At 34.5% G+C, this 15,724-nt stretch overlaps 2 protein-coding genes across 2 annotated transcripts; one reads left to right on the top strand and one right to left on the bottom strand.

Annotated features, from left to right (window-relative positions):
• The first annotated feature begins 2,401 nt into the window (after positions 1–2,401).
• Positions 2,402–4,431, top strand: LOC137808030 (chalcone--flavanone isomerase 1B-2-like). Its single transcript, XM_068608924.1, has 4 exons — positions 2,402–2,774; positions 3,071–3,229; positions 3,800–4,023; positions 4,128–4,431. The coding sequence occupies exons 1-4, from the start codon at positions 2,666–2,668 to the stop codon at positions 4,308–4,310; spliced, it is 675 nt and encodes a 224-aa protein (XP_068465025.1). The 5' UTR covers positions 2,402–2,665; the 3' UTR covers positions 4,311–4,431.
• A 570-nt stretch (positions 4,432–5,001) lies between these two features.
• Positions 5,002–9,022, bottom strand: LOC137808029 (uncharacterized). Its single transcript, XM_068608923.1, has 4 exons — positions 8,036–9,022; positions 7,585–7,821; positions 7,279–7,496; positions 5,002–5,512 (listed from the first exon to the last, which is right to left on the bottom strand). Exons 1-4 carry the CDS (start codon positions 8,303–8,305, stop codon positions 5,335–5,337), a joined length of 903 nt encoding a protein of 300 aa, XP_068465024.1. The 5' UTR covers positions 8,306–9,022; the 3' UTR covers positions 5,002–5,334.
• Positions 9,023–15,724: the final 6,702 nt, after the last annotated feature.

Below are 15,724 nucleotides of genomic sequence, written 5' to 3'. Positions count from 1 at the left end.
TTAATAAAATGATATTCATATCTTTTATAACATTTAAATATAAATTCATTTCATTTATACTTTTATAATAATATTCGTCTCTTTTCATATTGACATTAATAATTTTATTTAATTTAAAATATCATATTCTTTAAAATTTACATAAAAACTATAAAATTAAAATTTCAGAATATATAAAATAAAAAAGTTATTAAAAAATTGAATAAGTGTTACATTATTAAACATAAAGAAAATATATGTATATTTAAAGTATTGAGTATAAATGTCATTCTATTAAATAAATAAATGATTGAGTATCTATTTAAAAGCTACCAGTATACGTTAATTTATATTTTAATTCATTTTATATTTTTATTGAGTTTTAAAAATCTTTAAAAAAATTGTAATATAATAAGAATAATCGTAATAATGTTATAAAATTTTGTATTTTTTTCTATTTTTCATTCAACTTTCCTACAAACAAATCAATACAGTAATAATAAATTTTGTTTCAAATTTTATTATAAACCAAAATTTATAGATCTTTAAATTATTTGTAGTGTATTCGTTCTCTCGAAACAATTAAAATTTAATTTCATCATATTTAATTAATTATTATTTTGAAAAAAATGAAAGTAGTGTATTAGTGCATGTGGATCTTTCTCTTGTCTTGTCGCAGTAGTGAACAGCTGGGTCCCACAACTTTTACATTGGGAAATACCAAGTCGAAAAAACAAGTCTTGCATGTACTAAATATAGAACATGAACAAATATATAAATGGGGAATACTCTTCCTTACAAAAGGATTTTAAGGTAGAATTATGAAAAAAAATTCCTCTTGTGTTATCACATACTAAATTTTATTTATTTTTTAATGCTTGAATAATATGCTTTTAGGTCTATAGATTTTGAAGTGGTTATTTTTTTGAGTTAAAATTTTCTCAAGAATAAATAATTTGACGTAAGGGAGAGAGAAGCTATTTGTGTTTAAATAGAATTTTAGGATAATTGATTTGAATAAATTAATCTGATAGTTGTATTATGCAGATTTAATTAAAATGAATTTGAATGATCGGAGTGTATGAAATTGATTAAAGAAAATGCTTGAGAAAATAATAATTGCATTCATCATTTAAAATTGTTTAGAAGTTATATGGTTGGATTGTTCTTGAAATGATCTTTAAATTTTTTATTATTAATTAAATTTCTTTCTTTCTCTTTCTTTTCTTCTTGTATCTTTTATGAATTTGATTATATAATATTTTTTTTATAAATATAAAATGAATATAAGTTTGTATATTCAATTAAAGTGTGAAATTTCTAAATAATATTAAATGGTGTGAATGATGGAATGTGTATGAAATTACCATATGTGTAATTGATTTGAGAAATCTTAAATATTGTATGAGTGGTGGATATGCATCACAATCTATGTTGTAATAGAGATCCCCTAACTTCATTGATGGTCCAAGTCACATAATATCAGGTGATGAGAAGTTGATGGAGGAGTTCATGCACACTGTGATATATGAGATGCACGACTTTGGCTGTATTGAACTTATCCTGATCATTTTTCTTGGATTCGTTGGTAATCTAAGTCGTTGGCTGTATTGGTTCTATTCTTTGTTGTCGATAGAAAAAGAAGGTTTTGGCATATGTTAACCTCTGATAGGACTTACTTAATACAAGTCTTTCGAAAGACATTTCTTGGATATCTGGGGTGTATGAATTCATGTGTGATCCATATGATTGTTGATGAGGATTTTGGTATGAAATAGGGTTGTGGTGATTGATATTGATTATTATATGAGTATGGTTGATGAATATATATTACATAAATGCTCTAATTATATTACCAAATATTTTGATTTATATACATAATATTCAAATTTTATGAAATATGCCACATTAAAACCTGGAGAAGCCAGAGTCAAAGATCCAAACCCATGAAGACTTATAAATACATGACCATTCACAGAGAGTACTCTCAACTAAAATCTTAGCACTATTTTTACTACATACACAAAATTTTATGTTGTTACTGACTTGAGAATCAAAACATTTTCTACCTATGTAACTCCCTTTTTTCAGGAAGGCTGACTAGAGTTTGAAGGAAAACTATCCGGAGCTCACCCAGATTCTGACGGACCTCGAATCGGCGAGAACATGCATAATCATCTCTTTTAAAGTGGAATCTTCTCCCTTGGGGAGGGAGAGAATGAATGATATTTTTTATCTCTTGATGAAATGTAACAAGATGATGATAATTACTGTCTTTGCTTTTGTGTTGTTGCATCTGCAGTGCATAAATTAAGAATAGATTCACTACCAATTATTGGTACCCCACATAGCTGCTTATGAACTTCATTAATTCTCATAAGTTGTATAAAATTCAGTAGCCAGTGCAGTAGTTGTTTAAAATATCATAATTTCTTTGAAAAGTCTGAAGTATGAGTTGTCTGGTTTGACGGGGATCAGTGATTATGTGATTTCATCGACCAACCCAGAATTATATTAATTTAGAAGTTGGTAATCCATCATTTCTGCCATCTATTTTTTTTTTAAATATTCATTTAGAAAAGAGCATTGGTGTATTTAAGAATGTAATGAGAGTTGAAATAAGTGAAGGCCATCTCAGTTATTCAACAAGTTAAAACACATACAACATCCTCCATTTGTTGCTCTTATGATGGCCACACCACCATCCATCACTAGTGTCACAGTGGAGTTCCTTCAATTCCCTGCAGTTGTCACACCTCCTTCTTCTACCAAATCCTATTTCCTTGGTGGAGCAGGTTGATTCTATTATACCTTCATCATTTAGTACTGGTTTAAGTTTGGCCATTTTATTCTTAAAACACTCTCAATAAGTTAAAACAGAGACATGTTCTTATAGACATGTTCTTAATGATAGTCTCAACTTTTACATGATTTGAGATAACAAAAAGTTTTGCTTGAAACTTGCTAGAGTTAAGACTGTTGTTGCTTGAAGATACAAAATTGAGCATGTTAAAAAGTAATTAAGACTAGAAAAAAGAATTCATTTATCTTGTTTTTCTTTGATTTACTTGATCAATTTGATTTTGCATAGGGGTGAGAGGGTTGAATATTGAAGGAGAGTTTGTGAAGTTCACTGGAATTGGGGTTTATTTGGAAGAGAAGGCTGTGGCATGGCTCTGTGCCAAATGGAAGGGCAAGAATGCAGCTGAATTGCTGGAGTCTCTTGAGTTCTACAGAGATATCATCAAAGGTACCTTATATCAGTCAAATTAAATGACATACTTTCCACACCTTAAAAATCTATTACTTCTAGTAATTATAAATTAATAATAGCTTTTTTACTCTAATCTCCTAAACTTTTTGAAAGAGTTGTCAATATTTTTTTTGGCTGTGATTTTTTGAGCTTATAATATGTTAACTTCTTTTACTGTAAAAATTGTTGGTTCAAAGTTAAATAATTTTCTTACACATGCGTTGAAGATAACTTGTGCTCAGGATTTTGTCTTGTATAACTATTTTTTAAGAAAATAGTATCATTTCTTCAATTAAACAATTAGTTTTGTTTGATATATTCAACCATGTGCATATCGACTTCATTATCGTATTTTATGTAAGATAGTGGATAGTCATTAAGTAAGAATTTTTTTTCTCTTAACAAGTTATAACTTTTCTTAGTTGTTAATTTTTATAATATGAACAAGAAAAATTGAATCTCATGTCCAACCACTATATTCTTGAATACGATTAAATTGTTGTCACTTTATTTGTAAAACTGTTTGATGAATGGCATATGAAATTATAAATGATTGTGTTTAATCAGGTCCCTTTGAAAAATACATTCGAGGGTCAAAGTTAAGAACATTGGATGGACCTGAATATGTAAGGAAAGTATCTGAGAACTGTGTGATCTTTATGAAATCCGTTGGAAGTTATGGTGAAGCAGAAGAAAAAGCTATTGAAGAATTCAGATATGCATTCAAGGATCAAAATTTTCCACCAGGCTCAACTGTTTTCTATAGACAATCACCCACTGGAACATTGGGGGTGAGTATGATCACCAACTGCTTGTGAAATTGAATAGTATAATGAACCTGTGCACATATATAGTTTACTCTTCTCAATGACACATTTTCCCCCTCAAATTGCAGCTTAGTTTCTCAAAAGATGACACAATTCCAGAAAATGAGTATGTAGTGATAGAGAACAAGGCACTTTCAGAGGCAGTGTTGGAGACTATGATTGGCGAGATTCCTGTTTCTCCTGCTTTGAAAGAGAGTTTGGCTACAAGATTTTACGAGTTTCTGAAAGAGGACAATTCCAACACTGAGTGAAAAATGAGAAATGCTTCATACATACAATGTTGTCCCCCTAAGCCATTGGTGCACTTTCCAAGTTATTCGTAATCTAAATAATGTATTCCTAATCTGAATAATGTAAACCAAACATTCCTAATCCTTTTTATCTGCGTCATTTACCAAGCAAAAGAGATTTGAATGTAATAAAAATAAAAATAAGATAATAAGATTTTACCATGAGTACTTGCCGTTTTAAATAGATGAAACCTTTAGCACGAACTCATAAAAAACACAAAAATGACCTAACATGAGTCTCAGACTTACTAGATCTTAAACTTAAAAAACTAATCCTAGAGACAAATACCTTACGACAAATACCTCACATGTAAGTTATGCATATCTAGGTACAGAAAGACGTAAAACTAATTCAAAGAAGAAAGAAGAAAAAGTGAACTTACTAAGAACAAAAATATGATGAAACAACTTTACTCTATTCATTAGAGAATTAAATTTCTATTAAATAAATTAAACTAGATCAGACTTTTAATTAAAATTTTAAAGGATCAAAATAGATTAATAAATATGTTCATCCACTGATCGATCGGTTTGCCACCCTAATTTTACCTAGTAAATGAAATGTGAAACTTGGAAAGATAAACCAATGCAACCAAAACAAAGTAAAGAAATAAAAAGTCCATGTGAAGTCCAGGAACATTGAGGCATAGGATTTACACAAACGAATCTTGCCGAATTCAAATCAATGATGATAAATCGGGAATTTCATTCATATACAGCATGATAAATGAGGTAGAACTAAGAAACAAAATTTCTGTAAACCGTATAAGGAACAAGGAATTGAAATGCTGCACTAAAATAGGTGTTGGTCATGTCAGTCTGTTTCTTCAATATCCTTGGTCAACCCTTCCCCCACTGGCTATAATACATTTGACGGTCGACTCTTCCAATGGATAATGTCTCCTTATAGTAGGACCTGATTCATATATAGTAGGAACTGCTTCATATAAGGAAACAAACAAACCAGACTAAAACTTGTGGAATACTATTGCAACAATGTCTCCTCCCTCTGCAACTCATCAAGCCGTCTTCTAGCAAAAGCTGTGATGAAGATGGTCGTCGCTACCGTTATGCAGAAGCCGGCAACATTGAGAATAATTTGGGGGGCAGATAGAGAATGTTTTTCATGCGAAGCATCAGCCAATGTACGAATCAAGATTCCACTGCAGAAAAATAGGCAACTAAACAATGAGTTTGAGAGGATCCAGATACTTTGAATTGAAGTTTCGATTTTCATAACCAACCAACTTATTTTGAAATGGGTCAATTTGAAACAATGGATTACAGATGTAACATAAAATACGCGTCAGATGCAAAGTTGAAAAAAGCACACTAACTAATGATCAAAGTCATTACCATTATCAGATAAAATGCATTTGCAAGAAAAAGATTCAAAAGCAGGGCATCGAAAGGCAATTTTTCAAGAAAAAAAAACGAGGAACTAAAGAGAAAAAAAGAAAAGGTCCAACGGTCTAACATTGAATTAACAGCAACAGTGTTATTGCTGACCAAGTAAAGATACATTCTCAAAGCAAAATATAACGTAATGGTGCAAGCCCTTTTATCCATAAGAACACAAGTTTATTTACGGTTAGTAAAAGTTAGGAAGGGCGGTCAGAGCAATCTAAAAGCCTCAACCAAAGGCTTACAGTTACATATAACTTGCAGATGAAAAACCACAGGTAAATATCAAACCATAATTCCTAGACCTTTTCTCAATTTTGTTCAATCCTATCCTGACAACCCTCATTGACAGAGCTTAGGTATTTTGAGAATCAAACAATCTATGTTGCACTAACATTTGTTTTCCTTACCATACTACAATATGATGAGTTGGTGACATAAAATAATCCCATTGACATTCAATAACAACTCTGCATGCTGAATTGATTGTATGGCAGTTATGGTTGCCCTTTTTTTATCAAGTGCGACACAGAAACTATGATAGTATAGGTGACAAAACAGCAATGGTATTAGAAAAGGTAGAACAGCCAAATATAATTAACAGCCTTGAGTTTTGATTGGTGGAACCGGTTGGTAGTTGGAGCTTCCCTAGGTATGCACGATGCAATCAGGCCTTTTTGTGTAAATTAGTTCCATATATACGTGACCATGATCATTTAGCAGACACAAGCCCAGTATATTGATGTATTTAAGAAGCCACACTCATAGGTCATGCATGGAAACAGATCAATATCTTCTACATAAAGCATAGAATGGTCGGTGATATAAAGCTGGTGTGATTAATAGCATTCCTAATTAAGATCTAACAAGGGAATCAAGTTAACGAAACACTAACTACTTGGTCAAATTCAAGGAATATCAAAATGTGAGGACACAATATGAAGATGCTCATTTATTAAAAAATGCACTAGTGTCAAACTTTGATGACCATAAAAGAATCCCCAAGTTTGGTTGGAAGAATGCATAGAGAAGCTTTACCGCAAAATACAACCAGAAATTTAAAAAGCACAAGCAAAAACAATTATCCATCTCACAAAAAAAGGAAAATCGGAAGGTTTATCTCACTCTCATCAATATATTGAAGATTCATCGGTTCACCAAATAAGTTTTAGAACTATTCCATAATGAATGAATAATCATGAAAGAAACATATTGCAACAAGGGGAAATAGAAAACAAGGTAATGCAAGATGAAGGTTTGGCAGGACTCTAAATTGTATCAGTTATTGAAAATTCAAACCATATCAGAGCGAGGCAATTTTTAACAGATGAACTATGTGTTTTGCACAAACAAACAACCATATTATTCTAAACATAATCAAGCAAGAGTCAGAGTTATTCAAAAGTGAGCAAAAAGTGGTCAGGAAATAATTAACCTAAGCATGCATATAACCAAGCAAAAAAACACATAAACTTTCTTACTATAACTTAAAAAAGTGAATGAGGGAGACAGAGAGAAACCCTACGTGTAGATTGCAACAAATATTTCTGGCACCATTCCTACCAAGGATCCAACAATATAAGGCCCATACTTAACATTTGTTGCCACAGCACAATAGTTGAAGATTAAGTAAGGGAATGGGGAAATTCTGATTAAGGCAACAGCTCGGAACTGATGAAACCAGTTCCCTCCACCAGCAGACCTTAGAATAGAAGCCTTGTTTGGATACTTCTCCAACCACCCCTGCATACACAAAACACTGAATCCATATCATAAAGGTGAGGCAAAAACCTGCACACAAACCAACTCTGATTCAAGACAAAGCATGTACTTCAATTTTATGGTGGAAGGTTTTGCCAATGATAAAAGGGAGTGATACACCAATAGCTGCTGCAGATATAATTAGCAAGAACCCAAAGCCATAACCAAATGTCATTCCAGCCACCCACATAGAAGGTGTAGATGGCAAGAGCAGGGTTGGGAATACTGCTACGGAGGCAAACACCAAAACAGTTAATATTGGAGTGCTGAAAGTCTCTGTCTCCCAATTTAATATCGGAATAACCCCCTGCCAAAAATAAAAAATTAAATCATCCATTATAAGTCAAACATTTTAATCTATGTTTCATGTTAGAGACAACAAAAAGAATGCAAAACACAATTATTCTACACTATGCAGCATAAAGAGTGCAATCCAGCTATATCATCATCAAAATCAAAACTTTACAAGGGAAAAACAATCCTCAAATCCATAACAGCGAGTGGGGGAAGAAAGAACAAACCTTGTCCATGCAAAAAGGTCCAATCCAGACAAGCACAACGACAGCCAAAAACCCCAGGCATAAAAACAACACCACCAATTTCAACCAATACCACACGGTGGCTCTTATCGTCTTCACAGAAGGCTCCACCGCCGCACCCAGCGGAGAACCGTCATCGGGACAGGGCCTCAATTTCACATAGTACCCATTACCATCATCGGGTTGGATTGTGATGGCAACGTCCGGCACCACCTCCCCTCTCCCACCACCGTCATTATCGTAATACGTCATCGGAAAATGCAAAAAAAAAAAATACTAATTTATTGGGCAAAAAAAAAAGGATTTCTTGCTTTTGGTTTATGAATGATTGATCACGGTCGATGACAGCGTTGTAGAGCCCAATACGATCAGAACCCACAACGAGGGAATCGATTAGGGCACAAGGAAGACGATGATGGCGAGAGGAGGATCACGAGAAACTCGTCAATTGAGGGAATGGGGGTTTAATTTGGAGAATGATAACGTGAAATTGGCAGCAGGAAGCAGGCAGCAGCACCCTTTTTCGGTTTTGGTTTTCTTCCCAGGTGATCTAAAAGCTGATAATACACAGCAACATAAATCACTTGCTCGAAACGGAGCCGTTTCTCCCTTGAAAGCCACGCGGATTTGGAGTGACGGGTGTTGCAACTTGCAACGGCATGGATTACTTTCAAAAGAGGAGGCGTGGCGTTTGGTTTGGTTGGTCCTGCCTTCGCCGCTACTGCTACGTGGACCTCTTCATTGGCCCTTATTATAATTACAATTAATTTATAATTTATTTTTCCTTTTTTAATTAGTAAATTAAAATAAAGCTGCTCTGCTAATAAGTCACGCTTAAGTATCTCTGGGTTGAGTTATGTTCTTTGTTGTTTTTTTGTTCTTGTTTTTTATTTTCTGAAGATAAGGAATGTAACGTAGCTTCTTCAGCATAGTGCGATTTTTTGTTTGTGCGAGGAGAGAGAAAGATACAGTGTCATTAGGAACCGACATCTCGGCATTGTTTGGACGTGTAACCAATGGAAATTTGACACGTGGTCGTGTGGTAGCACCGACCGGAAGCGTGGCTGGCACCAGCAACTACCTCGCAGCTTCTTGGGCGGTAGGAATCAAGCACAGTATATATTAGCTTTTCCTTTCAACTATTCATTCATCCAATCATTATATTTATAATCCAAAGAATTATTTAGGTTCTTAACTAATCACATTGAAGAGACTTTGCTATAGAGAACGATATTAATTTGACTACATATACAAAATCTAAGCAATCGAATGTCAAACAAACTATTAAATTGCTGATTTTCCATCACAGAATCCTCTTGTTAGCAAATAAAATTGTTGAATTTGTGTATATTCTTCTTTTTTGGGCACAAGATACATCGAATTTGTTACTTGTTGAATGAAATTCCAAAATGAGCCAATGGTCTGCCTACCTATTATGAATAAAACATATACTTTGAAATTTTGTTCTATTAAAAATTAGTACCTTCTGTTTTTAAGAGTTTTTAAGAAAAAAAAAAGTGATTGGCTAGCACTTTTTCTTGATTTTTTTTTTCAAAACATAGACTTAAAAATTGGGTCAAACATATTCTAAGTGTAATAATAAGAATAATAATTGGTTCATCAACTTTTAATAAAAAAAGTTTCTCCTTTTTTATTGTAATTTAGTGATATTGGTAAAATATATTAAATATTTGTCTTATTAAGAGATTAAACACATAGTTACTCAAACAAAAACAACCTTTCAATTAATCTAACCAATTATCATGGAGAGTTTCTTTGTGGTGGAGGTGACAACTCTAAAAAAATTATTATATATTTAGCTGAATTTAATCATATATGTATAGTATTAAAATCGTAAATAAGAAGGAAACAATCCGTAATAGGGTAATAACAATTATTCTATTTTCAATGGTTAAAAATTTCTTCGCACGTTTTAAAAACTTTCAAAGGCAAATCAATTTTGTATATAAAGATTGTATGAGTGGCGAGATACATTATAAGGTATTAAAAAAATTATAATTACATTAATAAATTATTCAATTGCTAGGATTCAATTAATATTTTTAATAATTGATCATAAATTTAATTCTAAATGATGAATATGTGTTAATCTTTAAGTATATAATACAAAAAGCAATTTTAAACTAAAGTTGGATTTTTCTTGTTTTCTTGATACAAGTTAACCTATTTGTAAATGGGTTGTTGAAAATGCTTCATTTAGCTTCTGAAACTTAAGTTGAGTGATGTTCGACAGCTGCAATGCATGTTATTAAGAAACTACTAATGAATCTCACTAACACTTTGTGATAAAAAAAAACTAGACCTTCAAATGTAAGAGTAACTAGTCATTTTTTGACTTTACACTCCAAGGGTATGAGAATGCTTGGTACTAGGTAAGAAAGAATCACTTACAATAAAAGCAACACAATTGTTAAGGCTCTACCTATAACAAGTAACATCAGTAAGTTTAAAATAAAACACTTATTAATTAGTTGGAACGAATGGACAAGACACAAAGGTTATATAAATATTAGATGCTTTAAAAGAAAAATAAATAAAATGAAAGTCAACATACCGTTGTATACTCTATATTCAAATTGATATGATTAGTTGATTAAGAGAAGTAGTATCAAACAAAGGTGGTTGATTATCGTGATATAATTGAAATTAATTAAATCCTTATTTCCATAAAAAAAAAGTGTCTTCTTTTAAAAGAGAAAAAAAAAAGTGTCTTAGACAAGAGAGAATAATTTGAGTTAGGTAAGTGTTAATAATTGAGAGCTTAACAATGACCAAACACTATTGTGACAGATTGTAACCTTCAATTAATGAACAAAAACTATAAGTTGATATTACATTATATGATTTTTAAGAAAGTAGCTATAATGTATTAAACTTGGTACCTTGTCTGAAAAAAATTATTGATTAAGCAAAGTATTGTCTAAGATAGGGTTGGGACCTTAGAAGTGCTGAATCTGAACAGTATCAGTTGGTTGAAGGCTTGAAGGAATGAAATTCCCCTTTGGTGAAGCTTGTTTTGTTTTGTTGTTTCCAATAACAATAAGGGACAAATACCATTACTCTACGTCACATCTTACACTGCCGCTTCCGCAACGCAACGCAAAGGCCTATCCATTTTATACACAACCTTATCAGCTAACGTATACTTCTTAGTATTGGATGCAAAATTAATCAATGTTTGACAAACTAATTATTGCATGATATTGAAACTAAAAGATTAAATATTACGGAGTTAAATTTCTTAATGTATACTAATGCTTGTTCAGAGGGACTTAACCGGAATAAGATAAAAAAAATTCAATAAATATCAAATGGTACATAATTTTTTATAATTTTTCTTTAAAATTATATGTTGAGATCATACAACAACCATATATAATCACATTTATACTATATAAATTAAGTAATCTGTACTGGTAGGCTAAAACCGAGAGGTTTAGGCCGAGAACAACATTGAGTAAACAAGGGAAAAAGGTTGAAACCGAGAGCTTTAAACCGAAACCTGAAAAGATAATAAAAATCATAATAAAACCCAATTTAAATAAGGAACTTGCACAAGGGGGTGTAAAAGTAATAAAAAGGTGTGAGAAGAAAGTCCAAAAGTACTGTTGAAGGTCCATCAACGAAACCCTATAAATAGGAGGTCAGCACAAGAAAAAGGTAAGAGTGATTTTATCTGAAAAACCATTACATTGTTTCTGACTTTGGCATCGGAGCGACTTGCAGGTACATCCCCCCACCTGTGATGAATACCAACCGAGAGGAGTAGCCGAGTGGTGCAGCCGAGAAGAACAGCCGAGATGAATAGCCGAGAGAAGCAGCCGAGAGGAACAACCGCGAGCCTAGCCCAGTTGAGAGTCCAGCCCAAGAAGTAATCCAGCCTAATAGAAACCCGAGAGTATAGCCCGAAATCAGAAGATCTGTAAAAGGCCATCTTGTTTTAGTTTGAGTGTTCTTGGTCCCTTTTTGTAAGAACATTTTGGCGCCCACCGTGGGGCCGAGAACTAGTTAGAAGGAAAGGTAGGAGACAAGATGGATCAGAGAGAAGGACAAGACGGAGAGTAAGTAGATAACGTCAGTATGCCAATGACAATGTTGGTGCAGCTGCAAAAAGAGTTCGAGACGTTAAAAAAGAGTAATGAAGAAGAGCTGAGTATGTTAAGAGCCGAAAATGCACGCATGAGGAGGAAATTACAAGAGGAGACAGTTTTGAATGCATCATTTGAAACTGTTCAGCCAAGAGCACAAGTCAATGAGAGGGTTTATCATAATGAAAGTTCCCAAACGAAAAGAAGATTCCTTGGAGATTCTGAAGTTTTTGCAGGAGCATCTTCAAGAAAACATCCCTTCTGTGATGTTATAGTTGATACTCCATTGCCTGACAATTGGAGAAGTTTAACTATTGACAAGTATGACGGAAGCACAGACCCTAATGAACATGTTGCGGTATACACCACGCAGATCAGTCTATATACGTGGAACGATGCTATTATGTGCAGAGTGTTCCCTACAACCTTAAAAGGGACAACGTTAAGTTGGTTCACACGCCTTCCGCCTTTGAGCATAGATTGTTTTGATACATTGGTGGAAAAGTTTGGAGCTCAGTTCGCAACTAGTCGCCCCCATTGTTTAACTTCGATTGCTTTGGTGAATATAAGGCAAGAAAAGGGAGAGTCGTTAAGAATGTTCATGGAACGCTTTGGGAAGGTTGCCCTGGGAATTCGAAACCTCAGCCCAGAGGTTACCATGCATCATATGATAACAGCATTAAAGCCGGGACCGTTTGCTGATAGTCTCTGCAAGAAACCTGCGACTAGTTTAGATGAGCTAAGACAACGAGCGTCAAAGTTCATGCAAATGGAAGAACTGAGAGAGTTCCGGAACCAGGCAAGGATGGATGGAGGTGAAAAAAAGGTGATAGAAAAAGAAAGTGGACCTATGGCTAGAAGAGCCAGGGAAGAATTCAGAAGCCGAAAGTTCCAGCAATACACACCCTTAAATACAAACAGAACAAGAGTCTTACAAGAAGCCATGGCGGCAGAGATAATACCACCAACTAGAAAAGTGCGAACACCGGAAAGGGCCGACCACACCAAACATTGTGAATATCATAAAAATCATGGCCACCATACAGAGGAGTGTGTCGGGTTGAAAGATAGAATAGAAGAATTGATTCAGGCTGGGCAGTTGAAGCGTTTTGTTCAAGGAGGAAATGTTAGACTGAGGACCAGTTCGGAGAGAAGATTGAAAGGAATTGAAACAGGGGGAAGAAGGGCAGACAAATTTGAAAGAGAAAAAAGAATAGAAAAAAGAGATGATAGAAGAGGTGGAAGATCAGAAGGAAGAAATGACAGGGTTTATCAAAACACACAATCAGTAAGGAGAAGTAGGGAACGAAGCTTGGGGAGACCTGTCAGGGGGTTTATAAACACTATTTTAGGTGGTTTCTCTGGAAAAGAATCATCATCAGCAAGGAAACAACATTGGAGAAGTATAAGGACCATTAACCACATTTTTAAAAGAAGAACTTTGCCACCAATGCTTTTTACAGATGAAGATTTCCAAGAAATTGATCCCGATCACGACGATCCTATGGTGATAACAGTTGAAATAGCCGAATATGCCGTCATGAAAACCTTGGTTGATCAAGGCAGCTCAGTTGATATTCTGTTTTGGGATACTTTCAAAAGATTGCATCTGAAAGAAGAAGACATTGTACCTTTCCGAGAACAAATCATTGGTTTTTCAGGGGAGAGAGTCAGCACGAAAGGGTATGTGGATTTGATGACTACGTTCGGAAGAGGAAGTAAGACTAAAAAGATTAAAATCAGATATTTGGTGGTGGATGCTTCTACGTCGTATAATGTGTTGTTAGGACGTTCTTCTTTGAATAAGTTGGGAGCAATAGTTTCAACGCCACATCTAGCAATGAAATTTCCAACAGAAAAGGGGGAGATAGCAACAGTTTATGTTAATCAAAGAGATGCTCGAGAATGTTATGCAGCCGGTCTAAAGATGAATTTAAAAACACACAAAGATACCGAAAGAATGGTGGCAATGGCGGATTTGGACCCGAGATTAAATGATGAAAGGTTGGAACCGAAAGAAGAGACTACAGCTGTGGTATTAGGCCGGGATGAGAAGCAATGCACTTATATAAGTGGAAGTTTGCCCGAAGAATTGTTAAACAAACTTGTCACATTGTTACGCAACAACAAAGACTTATTCGCTTGGGCACCGTCTGATATACCTGGAATTGATCCAAAGGTAATTTGTCATAAGTTGTCGGTATGCCGAGAAGCAAGACCGATATCTCAGAAACGAAGAAAGTTGGGTGAAGAGAGAAGAAAGGCAGCAATGGAAGAAACTGAGAAGTTAATGCAAGCCGGTTTCATTAAGGAAGCTCAATATACGACATGGTTGTCCAATGTGGTGCTCGTCAAAAAACCAAATGGAAAGTGGAGAATGTGTACAGATTATACAGACTTAAATAAGGCTTGTCCGAAAGATACATATCCATTGCCCAACATTGACCGATTGGTAGATGGGGCGTCTGGACAAGAAATGATGAGTTTTCTTGATGCTTATTCAGGGTATAACCAAATACAGATGTATGAGCCAGATGTGCCCAAAACAGCTTTTACCACAGATACGGCAAATTATTGTTACAAAGTCATGCCTTTCGGCTTAAAGAATGCCGGAGCAACGTATCAGAGATTGATGGATAAGGTGTTCAAAGATCAAATTGGAAGAAACATGGAAGTATATGTGGACGATATGGTTGTGAAGTCAGAGAAAGTGGAGAAACATTTGGGAGATCTTGAGGAGGTGTTTTCACGCATAAGAGAGTACAATATACGTCTCAACCCAGAAAAATGTGTATTCGGCGTCAAAGGTGGAAAATTTCTAGGTTTTATGTTGACCAACAGAGGGATTGAGGCTAATCCTGATAAATGTGAAGCAATTATGAAGATGGGGAACCCGAAAAACCTGAAAGAGGTGCAGAGGTTAGTGGGAAAGCTAAATTCATTGTCAAGGTTTTTACCGATCTTAGCCGAAAAAACTAAACCGATAATAAGCCTGTTAAAAAAATCTGAAACCTTTGAGTGGAATGAAAAATGTGAGCAAGCCTTCTCTCAAATCAAAAGCATGGTTGCTGAACCACCAATCCTAATCAAACCTGAGTTGACCCAACCCATCATAGTTTACTTAGCAACTTCCAATGAAGCCATAGGAGCAGCGTTAATCCAAGAGAATCCAGACCAGAAACCAATATACTTCGTAAGTAGATCCCTCCAAAATGCTGAAACCAGATATCCCAAAGTAGAAAAAGTCGCCTTAACCCTGGTGTACGCCGCAAGACGTCTTCGGCCATACTTTCAGAATCATCAGATAATTGTGAGGACAGATTATCCAATATCAAAAATCTTGAGAAAACCAGAACTTGCAGGTAGGATGGTGACATGGTCAATGGAGCTTTCCGAATATGGAATCAAGTATGAACCGAGAGGACCAATCAAATCAAGCCCTTGCAGATTTCATCATCCAGATGCCGACAACAGCATAGCAGGAGCAGTGGATATTGTATGTAGATGGCGCATCAAGCAAAAAAGGAAGCGGAGCAAGGATAGTACTTGAAGGACCAGACAA

Source organism: Phaseolus vulgaris, chromosome 3, assembly GCF_000499845.2.
Source record: "Phaseolus vulgaris cultivar G19833 chromosome 3, P. vulgaris v2.0, whole genome shotgun sequence".
NCBI lineage: Eukaryota > Viridiplantae > Streptophyta > Magnoliopsida > Fabales > Fabaceae > Phaseolus > Phaseolus vulgaris.
The sequence above is the reverse complement of the archived record's forward strand: the minus strand, read 5'-3'. Positions and strand labels throughout refer to the sequence as shown.